The sequence below is a fragment of the Bombus vancouverensis genome, chromosome 5 (assembly GCF_051014615.1).
Source record: "Bombus vancouverensis nearcticus chromosome 5, iyBomVanc1_principal, whole genome shotgun sequence".
NCBI classification, from domain to species: Eukaryota; Metazoa; Arthropoda; class Insecta; order Hymenoptera; family Apidae; genus Bombus; species Bombus vancouverensis.
Genome location: NC_134915.1, coordinates 9383942 through 9397899, shown reverse-complemented (window position 1 = coordinate 9397899; position 13958 = coordinate 9383942). Strand labels below are relative to the sequence as shown.

The following is a 13958-nucleotide window of genomic DNA, read 5'->3' as shown; positions in this document are numbered from 1 at the left end:
CTCTGAAGTTCCTGAAACTGTTAAAGATCCATCTGGGATCCTGTTTGTCTTATCGAAATATTTCTCCCAGAAGGAAAACATGGAGTGTTAATCGTTCAGCCCCTAACTCACTGCATCAATAACACCCCTCGATCCTCAAGGGGTTGGCAACGTTCGTTATCGCTTAAAAGTATGGAAGAAAAACGAATGTGGAAGTGGATACTTCGTATAAAAGACGATGGACGTTTGTTATCGCCGCTTTCGCTAGTTGTCGTCCAATTCCGCGGACGAAGGGTAACCAGATACAGGGCAGCGTTTAGACGATGTCGACGTGGTCGTGTTTAGCCTGTCTACGATATCGCTTATTCTTCGTTGCACGCTTGAAATCTATATATATCTTGACCCTTCTCAGGTTCTTCGTACTCGTTTTCTTATTTCTTAAAGAGACCTGAATATCCTCAACTTTCATCCCATTTCGTCTGGAAATTAGATTTTCAGCTCGGAGAAATCGATATGAAATTTCTAGAACTTTTCACTCGTAGAAGTTTAGCATGAAGTATCAAAAATGTTAAACGTAGGAACGTGAGAGGAATTTGAATAGAAAGTTTTTCGTTTTAAGTCGAGCTAACACGCAGACACACACAGGCGAAAAAGCGCACGCCTACTTGAAGCACTCACGATACCTTCAGCTTCGAATTAGTCTGTTACGCGAAGGGTGCACGCGAGCAACAACGTCAGACTCAACTTGAAATTGAGTTGTCATCCACTCGCCGAGTTATATGGCGCCTTTATAATGTTGGCCGGGACCGTGATGCGAAAACTATTAAGTCCGAAACCTGATAGCCCCCCTGCTGTCTGGATCGAGGGATATTAGAGGTAAAGGGACGAGTTCGTAAGGGAAGCAACGTTCTTCTATTGGGGTTGTTTCGGGATCGTACATCTGTTGGAGATAATATCTTACCACGTATCCTTTCGTGCTATCCTTAGGGCATTCGTTTGCTTCAATAAAACGAAACATCTAACGCTACTTCTTTCGGTCATTTCAACCCAATCGTTAAGAAATATCTCAAATTTGAAGAAAATCTTTTATTGATATTTTACGTTAAACTTTCTAAATCTTCTGATGGACTAGTAAAAATCGAAGATCCGCCACTGTCAAGTTTCCATTTCTCATGTTTGTCAACTGTGACGCTAGATTTATCGTTATTTAAGAAAACGAAAATTAAAATTCATTGTATCGCGCTAACAACCTAAACGTTTTAAAGTAAACGTTGTTAATCGCTGATAGAATAAGAGAATAATTCTGCAGGTCGAAAGAAACGATTTTCTTACGCGGCTGTTTTCTACTTTCAGAGGGTCGAATCCTGGAGCTGCATTCCCCGGATGGAGTGCACGAGTGCTGGTTAAGGGCCGCAGACAACGCGGAGGCGAGTGTGTGGTTCAACGCTCTGCACTCGGCGCTGGCAGCTCTCACTTTAAAGGCACTGCGACTGGCCTCCGCGCTTCCGGATCCGCCGCAGCTTCAACACATCGGTTGGTTGGCGAGGAGACACTGTCTTCAGGTGAGTGATCTTCCTCGTTTTATGTCACGCAAGAAGGAGGGATTAAAATGACAAAAACCGAAAAGAAGAAAGAGATAAAGTACAAGACAGGTAACAGCAACGAATAGAAAATGACAGATCATTTTTAAAAAACGAATAAGAAGGAGGAAATAAGAATAGTTGAGAAGCTAGCGGTAAGAATAGAAGGGTGATACGCGACGAACGCGCGAAGATGAGATGGCAGGGAGATGAATCAAAAATTTTTTCCGACACAGCGGACGGAGGACAAAAAGCAGCAGGCTAATAAAACAAAAAATAAGAACGAAGCGAATCGACGAGGAAATGGATTGACTGTTAAAACGGCGTAGTGTAGGCATCGTGATTGAACGGCAGGAAATGGAAAAAGATTGCTAAAGTATGGGTAAGAATCGAGTCAAGAGAACAGCCGGTAGGAAAGAGTTCTTTTTGAAGAAGGAGGACAGAAACGGGAAAAAGATAAAATATCTCGGGTAAAAGATCAGAAAAAGAGTAATTTTAAGAAAGAGACAGAGAAATATTGAAAAGAACCGTGTTTAAGAAAAAGATGGGTGGAGGAGGGTTGACGGGGAGGAAGAGGAATCTCGAAAGAGGAAGCAGAATGGAAGCGAATGTCTGGCTCTCGACGCGTTTTCTCGCGTTTTTCGCAATCGAATAGGCTGAGACTGCTCTTCCGCGAGCAGTTTCACTCTGATGGAGGGTGACGCAGTCCTCTCGACGAGAACCAGCCCGCATGAGCATACCGGCAATTTGCCGCGTGCCCGAAAGCCTAGGCGAAAGCGTCGCGACGCGCCTCAACAGCGAAACATTCTTAATCGGCGTCGTCGAGAACGAAATAGGGGACGCAGACGCGTACTCTCGCGTTCTTAAGAATTTTCATGAACCGGGGGATGATATTTCTAGGTAATTACTTTGCTGCTTTTCTTACAAATTGAATTGTGAATGGAGGGAGACGATTAAATTTCTTCTTTGGAAGTCGTACTTAGGTTTCTTGTCGGAGTTGAACCTTTTATGAAGTGGATGAATCAATAGTTGGGGTTAAAAGGTGTACGTACCGTGCAATGGGTAAATAACTGTACATAAAATGCAAATAAGAAGATCGTCTTTAAGTTTTGCACACGGTTACGAAGTGAGCAATCAAAATTCCTCACTCTGATTTCCATCTTTACTTAAGGTGTAATGTATGTAAATACATTATTAACATACTAATTATATGTATCTGTATAACTAAATTGCAGAAGATCAGATATCTAGTAGTGAACAAGTACTTCTACTCTTACAAAACAAACTACGACATGAATTTCGTTGTATCACATTTGAGAATTCACGGCGTTCTGTCGCTAATATAAAAAACAATGAACTTGAATACATATTTGCAATATCGTCTCGTAGAGCAGGATATTTCATGAGAATGTAGCTGCCATTTTACACGATTTTATGTTTCGTACTTCTGCACAAATACAAATGTACAATTTTGATGTACAATGTTGATACAAATGTAGTATTTTTAATATATACTCTGCTGGTATTTTCTACTATTTCATAAAAACACCAAAGTATCAACGATGTCATCACATTTTTGTGGAAATCACTTGCAACAAGGAATCCGAAAAGCACCTTGCACGCCTGTTTCCAAGATTATCATAACGATTCAGTAAGTAGCGGACAGTTTTCGTTAATAAGCTCGTTAACGTAGCGCCCGTTGGCGTAATGACGCGTCCGTCGTTAAACCGTCCTCTAATTACCCGCCGCTGCCGGATCGTTGGATCGCTGGCGATCTCCATTCGGCGAACAATGGCCACCGCTTTGACCGAATCTGTCGCCGCGATCTCTCTATCGATCGACAATAGTTAACCCCCGCAGCCTACCAATCAATTCGCCCGTGATTACTCAACGCGATCAAACTGGCGGTGTTCGCTTTTAAATTCGTTTCTGTCGCTGTGCCACGCCAACCCCTCTTATGCCAGGCTCGTGCGCCAGCCCTTTTCCCCACGTTTAATTATCTCGAATACGCGCGACGGTTCGAGAGGCAAAACGGGATCGCTACGGTTACCGCCACGCTCGACCGCATAATTAGATATCGGGATTCTTTCTACGAACGTAGCCACGGACAGGAAACTTCGTTACGGCGAATATTTTCCGCGAGTGAACGCGATATCCAGCACCGTTGCGCGGGAACAATCGCTGATAATTAAGCGACACGATTCGTTGCCAGCCGTGAGAACGTTTACGAAGAAAAACATCGCCTGTCTTTTACGCCTCGGTGTGCTGACGAATGGCGCCCGGTTGTACGTATTCTAAGGATCGCGCGTTGCGTGAGAATTTTATCCCTTTACTTGTGAATTAAAAAAATTTTGCCCGAGTTATATTCGGTGCTTTTAATTTTGGACATCCGCCACTTTTTGTTCGTCCAGCCTGGAGTTCGAAAATAGACAGATACAATTCGCAGAAATCAACTTCCACTTGTTCGGAAAGTAGAAATGGAAGAAAAAATAAGCACGCAAAGCATGGAATAACCGAGCCATAAAACCGTGGCGTTAGCAACCGAGATAAAACTCGTTGCAGCCGGAAGCGATCTTAGCGTCCCGTAACAGCAACTTTCCCTACGTTGCCTGGCGTAGAGAGGCAAATCACCGTCTCTTTGACGCTTTCTTCTCTTTTTTATTCCTTTTTTTTTTTCTTCTTCTTCTTTTCCCTTCTTTCCGGTTCTCGAGACGAGAAATCGTTGGAATCAAATCGCGTGATTCGCGAGCACCGGAGGGCTTGCTCGATTGTAATTGGCGAAGAAAGTCCGTACACGGCGGTGACTAATTGTCGCCAAGTCGTGGCTTAATTATTTGGAACGATCAGGGATCGTTAATTACAGGCTTTCGTCGTGAGACGACAAACGTGGCTGATTTGCACCCTCTTCTTCGAGACGAAGGAAACGAACCGCGACCGAATTCGCGGTTCTCTGTGTTTGCTTTTCCCCCGGTTCGCCGTGGATTCTTTCGTTACTTCGTTTGCTTTTAAACACGGTTCGATGGTTAGCAGTTTCTTAACGCCTCCGGTGTCGAAGAGAAATCAAGAATTTCGAACGAAGCCCGAGATCTGGTGAGAAAATTGTGCTGGAATATTTAACTGCAGGGAAATAGCGATTCTATTCTCGAACACTGCAATAATTTATTTGACGCTATTGAATAACACAATTTCCGAGTTGCAGCACATTTCTTTGTTTGATCGAAGCATTGTGTTTCGTTCTAAAGTGCAATTTCCTACGAATTCTATTCTCGAACGTTTCTATACTTTATTCACCACGCTTCAGAAATATAATTAGAAATACGTTTGTTTGTTTAGCCGGTGCTTCGTTTACAGAGTAATAACGATATCAAACGATTCTAATTCCGTGTTTCAAGAAAGAAATACATCTTAACAAATTAATGATTTCGTTAATTTCCAGTTACACGCGAACGTATCGCGTTACGAGCGGCATTCCGCGATAAAGAGATTGATCGCCGTGTAAAATTGTTTTCCTTTGGAATTAACGATAGTTGGGTTCTTTCGGTGGTCAGTGGAACGGAAAGGTTGAAATTGATGGGTTGATAATGCGGTTGGAGTTCCGTGATGTAGTCGTTCGAGATTGATAAACCTGCGAAACCTGTAATCGTCCTAAGCACTAAGCACCACTTTTCTGCCCGAGCAAAATTATCAAATAATTTAAGCCTATTGTAAATCGGAGTGCTAATGGGTAATTCTAGGTAGTCTACGCGAGATTACACTTCTTGCAAGCTTTGAAAAGCTTGCCAAAGTGTTAAGAAACAAAATGCCTGTGGAAATTAATGAAACTGTTACCCATCGATCGCGTTTAAAATCGTGTTTGTAGATCGAATACTGTTTAATTTACGATCAAAGTCGGATCGTTGGAATTTCAGGTTTCTCGTAGATCTATTCACAGATTCTTTCCATTTCAAGTTTGACCAAACTCTTCCTGAGAATGTCCAAAGGAAAATTACAAAATTGTACTTTCTTCAGAGAAATTCTAATCCCTTCCTTCGCACACACATGCATGCACGCACGCACACACACACAATTTTGGGGACAGTTTCCAAAATCTTGGACGATTAACCATTTACGCTAGAAAGATGTGACACGCATGTCGAGATGCTTTTGTTGCAAAATCGCCAGCGACGTGTATACCACGTCGATAGGCATTTGTCGCAGAAATACAAATGACGTGTGCTGCATGTCGACTAACAGTCAGATCGTTTGTTTGTCGTGCTACAGTTCCAGAGTGCGCTGCGTCACATAGAGTCATCGATATCTTGGAAATATTTCAGAATAGATTATTAACACTAGAACTACCACGCCAGTCAAATTGGCTGGTTTTACAATTTTATTTTAAAATTCCTACTTCATGTTATATTTTTTCCGCGATGATGCAATGACTTTCGCAACGATAACTAAACGGATAATATAATGAATTTTGTTTTGTTTTTTATGTATTCAAACTCGAAATAATTTCGCGTCAAGGCTACTTATACCAATACCAGTCAATATGACTGGTACTTATCAAAGTGTAAAAGGGTGCTGCAATCTGTTTATCGAACTCCAATTAACCAATTTCCTCGTTTGTACAATTTCCCACACGTTTTTAACATTTTTACTGCGTATCATTCGATATGATGATATCAGTTATCGGGAAAATTCCGGATCGATCGCTAGATGCTAATACTAGAAATACAACACTAGTCGAAATGACTGGTTCTACAATTTTATAAATGTCAATCCTCGTTTAGGAATGATGGTCCCAGATGGATTAATAATACCAAAAATGTACTACGTAACATAGAATTACTTCTGTAAGAAAGTAATAAATCAATAAATATAAAAATATTCTATTATTACGTATTTTTTAAAGACCAGTCATTTTGACTAGCTTTGGTAGAAATAACTTCGTGTTATCTATCGGTAGTTCTAGTGTTAACACTTTGATTGCCACGTGGGTCATATATGACCGGCCACGGTTTCTCCTGTGACGCCACGGTGGGCAATGGTGACCGGAGCGCTTGAACTTCTTCCAACTGTAAAAATTGTATGAAAATTGACAGTTAGGGCATTTTGAATATAACCGATAAATAGAAGATACTTTGAAATAAAAAGTGCTCCATTGAACAATTAAACATTTTTATTAGAACAGCAATAAAAAAAAAAAATGAGAACAAATCTTGCATCTAGCGGTGCACTGTATTTGCATCCATATCTTTGAGGGGTAATCTACGAATATTACTATAAACACACCTTAGAAAATAATCGTAAATGCTGCTTTAGAATCATATAATTGAAATTAGAAGTGTGCACATACCTTACTATTATATATAGAATGAGCAAACACTGTTTACTAATATCTTCTACACGTTTCAACAATATATTCTGCACGTTTTGCTTACGACGAAATAACGAACGCGAATGGTTTGTTGAAATAAACGAAGCCTTGTTATAATATGTCGCTATCAACTGTTACCAAGGCGCCACGGTGGTCACCCGTGACCAGCAATAAGATAAACGGTCCATTGGGGAAGAATGTTGTCCTACATCATCAATTTATTATTATTTTGCCATTATATGCTTTGAAGAATAAAAATACTCCCGTGGCGTCCTGAACGAAACATGTGATTTCGGCGTGGCAGTCAAAGTGTTAACTGAATAAAATGCTATTGTTGCCGTATATCCGTGTAAAATTCTTTATGTAAGACCGTACCAATGCGCTGAGGCGCTGCTTAAAAGATTGCACTCGCAGACGCAGTGAGGCGTGTTATATTGTAGCGCACGGCACGCATAACCGTGAGTTTATTGGTAGCGCAAATGGTTCTAAGGCGGTTTCGGAATTTTACACGCTTTAGACGATGCTGTATCCCCAAAGAATCCTAAGCTTCGGAATATTAAACAAACCAAGTTGCCCGAATTGACGCAAACATATCTATATCAATCTCCCTGGTTCTAATTACCGATCACGGCAATGTTCGCAATCGTGTATGGACCCTCCAAACTAACCTACCGAATATATCGACTCGGGATACGATAGATCGATAACTAATATATCCGATGTACGCGAGCGTTCGCGTATCGATGAAGACCAACCACCAAACGAAGGTGCTCGGGGAAGATGAAAGGGGGGAAGGGTACACGAGGTACCCGGCACATAATTGATTGGCATTAACGTACCTGATTGCCAATGCCTCACCCCTTCCAGTCCTCCTCCGTCGTTGGAAACTCTCCCGCGGGGTGCTTCGATATCTGTCATCGTCTCTGGGATGGCTAACAGTGTTTGAAGATCGTACCAATAATCAGGCAATGCCGGCTACCAGGGCCGAAGAATCAAATAGAATCAAATTCGGAAAGAACACGCAGATAAGGAACAAAGACACGTGAATTGTGAAAACTCAGGGACATATTATTATTATTGTTATTGTTGTTATTATTATTATTATTATTATACGGTCCGAGCCTAATAATAAGTAGAAAAGAATATAATAATAGTAAGTATAATAGGGGAAGCATGCATAAAAGAAATAAAAAAGAGAAATAATATTATTAAAAAGTGTAATAGCATAAGAGGGTATTCTAGAACTTCGTTTTAAAAGTAGATAAGCGTCCAGAGAATAAGTCCACATTTTCAACGTATCAATTTGCTCATTTAGTAATTCTACTTAGTAGATTTCGGGAAACATTTTTAATATATCCGGGCGGTGCATATAGATTAATTTGTTGCAAAAGACACGCACAGCTGATTTTGCCACTAATAATTTTAAATAAACGCGGAATGTCTGCTACAATTATGTGGTTCTCGGAAGTATTAGATTGTCCGAAAAGTTTCTTTCGTTTTATAAGAAAATAATACACGCGCAATGTTTTTTGTTTTATATTAGTTTATTAAATTATGCACGAACAATAATAATAGAAACATAACGAAATGGATCATAATTAATTCAATAAAATAATATAAAACAGTAATTGTTGTTCATCTATTATCACCTTATGAAACGAAAGAAACTTTTCGGACAACCTAATACATGGGCTGACATTATCCGAAGTAGGAAGGTGGTTATGTTTAAGATACGGCACTCTACTAACTAATTTAAAAGCAGGAATTTGTGTCGAATGTGTCGAATGAAGTATAAAAATTAAGTTTGTAAAGAATGCGTGGAAAGGAGATGAGATGAGTCGGTTGACAAGCCTATACGGTAGCTGTAGGCAGAATCGAGGACTCGTACAAAATTATCAATCAGTCAATCAATATCTATCAATATCTAAAAAGATTTCCTGCTATTAGAAATGTTTAACTTGTTGCTTTGAATTTTCTTCTTAATTTAAACATTCAAGATATCTGTTAGTTGCTAGTTTCCCTCAAGATGAAAAATGTAGAACATTCCTATTAGAAGCAAGTGGATGTACCAATAGATATTCACAATCCTTGCAAGCCTACAACATTAATTACTCCTAAGAAATAAATTGAAAGGACAAAATCTTTACACAAATGAAACGCGTAATCGAGGAATACAAGGATACAGATCAGAATTATAATTACCGGAGACGGACAGACGATATGCAAGGAGAAGATCGTTAGGATGGTTAATGATCCAGGGCAAGAATTCAGGTAAATCACAGGTGACACGAGCTTCGAGCCTGTCAGATCGGTTAATCACGCAGGATTACGTGAGTTTATCATGACTGTTTACCAACGAGTGATTACTCGCGCGAAGCGGATCGCTTTTGCGGAGGCTCGAGATTAATTTTCAGCGTAATACCATTGCCGAACGAGAGCGAAAGAGAAACTACTCTACCGTACGAAACAGGTATATCGAACAATTATTATCTTCTGCCTGTAGCTGTCACCATCGATCCTATAGACAAAATTTATCCGCAAATTTACCTTTTGCAAATACATCCATTCACGCGACGCGTAAGATTCGGCGATATTAAACCACAAAATATACGAGCAAGTGTCGTCAAAGAATTCCCATTGAAACGTATTAAAGTCCTCCACAATCTCCGATTAATCGCTATCCCTTTGTGTCCCTTTGAAAATTTTCACCTGGTTCCTGACGTTGCCCGAATCAAAGTTGTCGGTGTTTCAATAGGATCACGCGAATAATCAGTTAATACCGACGTATTAGTCGTATGGGTAGTCGTATCGGTACGAGGACCTCTAACGAGCGCCGATTGACGAACGCGTAACGATCCGACTTTGTCCGTTGTTGGCTGAAAATGCGATTCCGAATAGCGGATTACCAACGACAATACGCTCCGCGGTATTTTGCCCTCTTTTTGTCAAATCGATAAATGGAACGATTAATCACGAGAGGTAAATTCGCTCAGCCAGCGTACTCTGTTCGAAATCTGCTGAGAGGAATGTCGACAAAGAAAAAGGGGGGACAGGAGAAGACACTGTTAAACTGTGCAAAGGATTTCCCATTCCGCTGTCTATTCTCCTCCCTTGCTTCAAACGTGTAGTTTGTTTCAAAATTCGAAGATTCATATTGAGATCGGCGCGATCTATTGGCCGATCGTTGTGAATTACGATCGGACAACGATCTGTAACTGATCTGAATCACACTGTCCTCAATGGGCTATTCATTCGCACACTGTGCGCTACGCCTAATCTATTTTAGACTATATTCTATAGCCGATCGATCTAAATCACCAGCGTGGACTGTGGCTGACTGATGTGAATTCAACTGTACCCTGTACCGACCGATCGATCTGTCGAGTCTCACCAGTAGCCTATTCCACGTTAATCTTCGATGATCTACAGTCGCTCGATTGATCACATCTCGTTTACAAGTAGGTGTCTCTGTGTCTAACGAGTGGAACAATAAAAGTCGTAGGGGAAGTAGGAGAAAACAAAGTTCACCAAATCGAGTCACGAACAGTGGATCGATTTTACAATAATGGTCGCGAGCCAGGATCCTTGATAACGATACAATTTATTCGGGTAATCAGCGTAGCAGCCGGCAACATAACGTTTACCAGGAAAATCCATAAACAGGCGAAACCGTTCTGGCGCCGGTGTTCCACGAGATTATCCTCTCCTCTGCCTCCAACCCGGAAGTGCTCCGAATATCCGACCGGATCGTTTATTAAATAATATGAGAACCAAGTTCCTGGATCAACGGCCGGTAAATCACATCGGCAAACAAGGCGCCTCCGGACTAATTAACGCCCCCCTTCCCCTGTATAGCTGTTCGGCCGTTCGACGAACGAGCTATTGTAAATTGGATTTCTGTAATGAATTCCGAGTCCGGGTACAATGGACAGGTGTCGCGATTATTCGCCTCGACACACGCGACTGCGATTTCTCATCGCGCTTCTTCGCTCGTTCCGATACTTTTTATACAAATCCTGGCGAGGGTGTGTGCCTCGATACATTGGACAAATCGAATTTTTCTTATCGTTACATTTATTTTCATAGTACTTGCGTACATCATCGGCTGATTTTTGAGTCAATTGCTAATTTTACATTAACGTTAGACACATCGATAGACATTTCCTTTACTTTGATAGATTTTTCTTTGCAGATTTTTCGAAAGTAATAATATCCTAACTCGATTTGTTGCATTAAGTTCCTGGGTTCCATGGAACACGTAGTGATTTGAAATTTTTAGCTGCATACGTTTATTATTGATAGTATAATTGTATTTATATAAACAAATGGAATTATTTGTGTGTCGATATATTAATATAACCTGTGACTCAACAGCAAACATCTAAACACTGAAATATTAAATATGATAGTTTAATACAAACTGCAACTGGATGAGCATATAGCGCGGTTGGCTGACAGTGGTCAAACATTACCATAACTCCGCCAACGGGTCGTACTAATCGTATTTCTAAACTGTATTTCTAGATTTCGCGAATTTCCTAGCGAAATCGCAACTGGGTTCGTCTAAAATTTTCCCAAATCCAAATCCTAACGTTTTCGATTGCAAGCTAGCTAACTGAAACGTTCGTGCTGTAGGTTTCCACAGCATGAAGCGGTGCAGGCTATCGACGTTCGAGATTCGAGGATTTCGTGAGAGGCAATGTCGTCAAAGAGTTCTTTGGGAATTTGAACATTTTTGCGGAGATTTTTTGAAATTTCGATATTTTTACACGGAATGAAAAATGATTTGAAAAGAGCCATAGATTTTAGAAACAATGCTTTGTGAGGTAGGATTCGCGTTGATATTTGAATAGCAAATTCTCGTCGAATATTTCACCGGCAGAATGGTTAGCAAAGTAATATCGGGTATCGTTTTATCAAAGCAGCCTATTTAATCGATAATGGACGCCGATTGCATTATTTATGGCCAGTCTTTAGCAGCGATTCCGCAATTCACGGTTTCATAACAGTTCAATCTAGCATTAACGCATACACTCGTTCAACATTAACCAGAGATATGTAACATCTATTTCAGCGGCTCGCAATATTCGAAATAATATGGAAAACAATCGTTCATAATAACAGAGAAAATTGATGCAATCGAATCATCAGTATCATTTGTATTCTTCGATTTTATACTGAAAATTCGAAAACATCCACCAACGTAATCCGCCACTTGCATTATTCGACATTCCAAAATACAAAATTTCTCAACAACCACAGAGAATTTATCACAGAGTGTACCTTCGTTATTACATCTCTCTATAAAATGTATTATATTTTGAGCATTTTCTGAACGTTTCAAAAATACTGATTGTCGCGATAATATATGCCATTGGTTTGTCACGGAATTACGTAGATTTATCAGTCATTTTTAATTGCCTTGTATTTTTCCATTTGACGGCTTCTCTTCCCAATTATGTAAATATATTAAAATACTTCCAGCCATCAGGTAACATCGAAAATCAACGAAAATAAATTTACAAGCCTCCCCTATGTAGTCTTTATAATAAAAAATATTCGTTCGTAGCAACATAACATAAATCACTAGTATCATCCAAAATTTTAATCATAAAATCCTTGAAAAGCCACGAACAATTTCTATATTTTCCTTCGAATTCTGGCCGGAAACAGAAGATGTTCCACGAGGAAGATCGGGAGCAAATTAAAATCTTGGGAATTTGAGTAGTAGTATTTGATAGCTTGCATTAAACAGAAAGAAGAAACGAGGGATGGAAGAAGATAATGGATCGAACGAATAAGGAGTCTTTAAATTCGTCGCGGAATAAAATCGCGCGAGTTCGAGCCGGAAGCGAGGAGTAAGGACCGCGTTATCGTCCATCTTCCGGTCGGATTACCATTCAGGGGACCGTGTTTCCCGTGTCAACGCGGTGGGAAGGCGTGCACGGCTGTCCTTCGTCGCGACGCCGGCGCTTTATTGCGTTCGTATATACGAGATTAGAGGGGACGAAATTCCGGCGTCGTGCACCTACGAAACCCACCCCTCCCTCACGCGCACTTCCCACAGATTCAATATGTGAACTCGATAAATTTATCGCGACCATCCTTTTCCCTTCCTGTTGTTTGTCGTTCTCTGTGAGCCGAGACAGGAGTGTCGCGTATTTTTCATGGAAAAATTGATGATTTTGTTGGGAACGAAGGCACGTGTTAAGGGTGACTTCATCTTTTAGAGTTTTTTTTTTTTTTTTTTAGATAACAAACTTCGAAAGCGTTGTTAGAATTCGTATTCTAATTGTGATTAATTAGGAAGATAATCAGAGGCAAATCTGAAGACAGATTTTAACATTTAGCCAACCGCGCGCGCCACAGCGAGCTATACGTTTCCACCGCGCATTTTCCAAGTATCGAGGACAGATATTCACTACTTAAAAAGCGGAGAAGTCTAAAAATTATTTAAATGGTCAATTATATTTTGCGGTAATGATTTTATTTGACGATTTCACATATTGTTTATATAAAAAATCAAGTTAAAGGTATATATTGTAAAATTAGAAATATTAAAGATGGCTAAAGATGAATAACACGACTTGAAAGTGAAATAAAAAATTCACAATGCATTTTAATATTTGTTTACACTGTGGTATCGTTTGTTTATAGCTTTATTTAGTTATAACTGATAGTGTAACTTTTTAATTAATTTTAACTAGGTTGGTGTATTTTATTATATACTGTACTTTATAAAAGTAGAGCAAGTGATGCAATTAATTGGGAACAATAACAGGTAAACCATAACTGATAATAACAACAACGAAAAAAGAAAACGCGTTTCAAAAGTTAAAAAGGGGAGTTCTCCCCGTTCGGTCACGCAGCGATGTACTTTACAGAAGGGAGATCTCCCTATTCGGTTGGCTAAGTGTTTAAGATTCGACAGTGATTTAAAATGATCATTCAGAGTAAATTAATGCTCATATAGGATTCAATTTGAGCTTCCAATTCGAAGAAATATAAAAATGGTTATCCTAATGGACCACGTTAGGATT

General features: G+C 40.0%; 1 protein-coding gene across 3 annotated transcripts in view; it reads left to right on the top strand.

The window, feature by feature from the left end:
* Positions 1-13958, top strand: part of Syn1 (Syntrophin-like 1) — a 349107-nt gene that overhangs the window by 278301 nt on the left and 56848 nt on the right. For all 3 annotated transcript variants that reach the window (XM_033348439.2, XM_033348447.2, XM_076618468.1), the window contains exon 4: positions 1333-1541. In XM_033348439.2, the coding sequence (XP_033204330.1) occupies positions 1333-1541 (209 nt within the window). The remainder of the gene's footprint in view (positions 1-1332; positions 1542-13958) is intronic.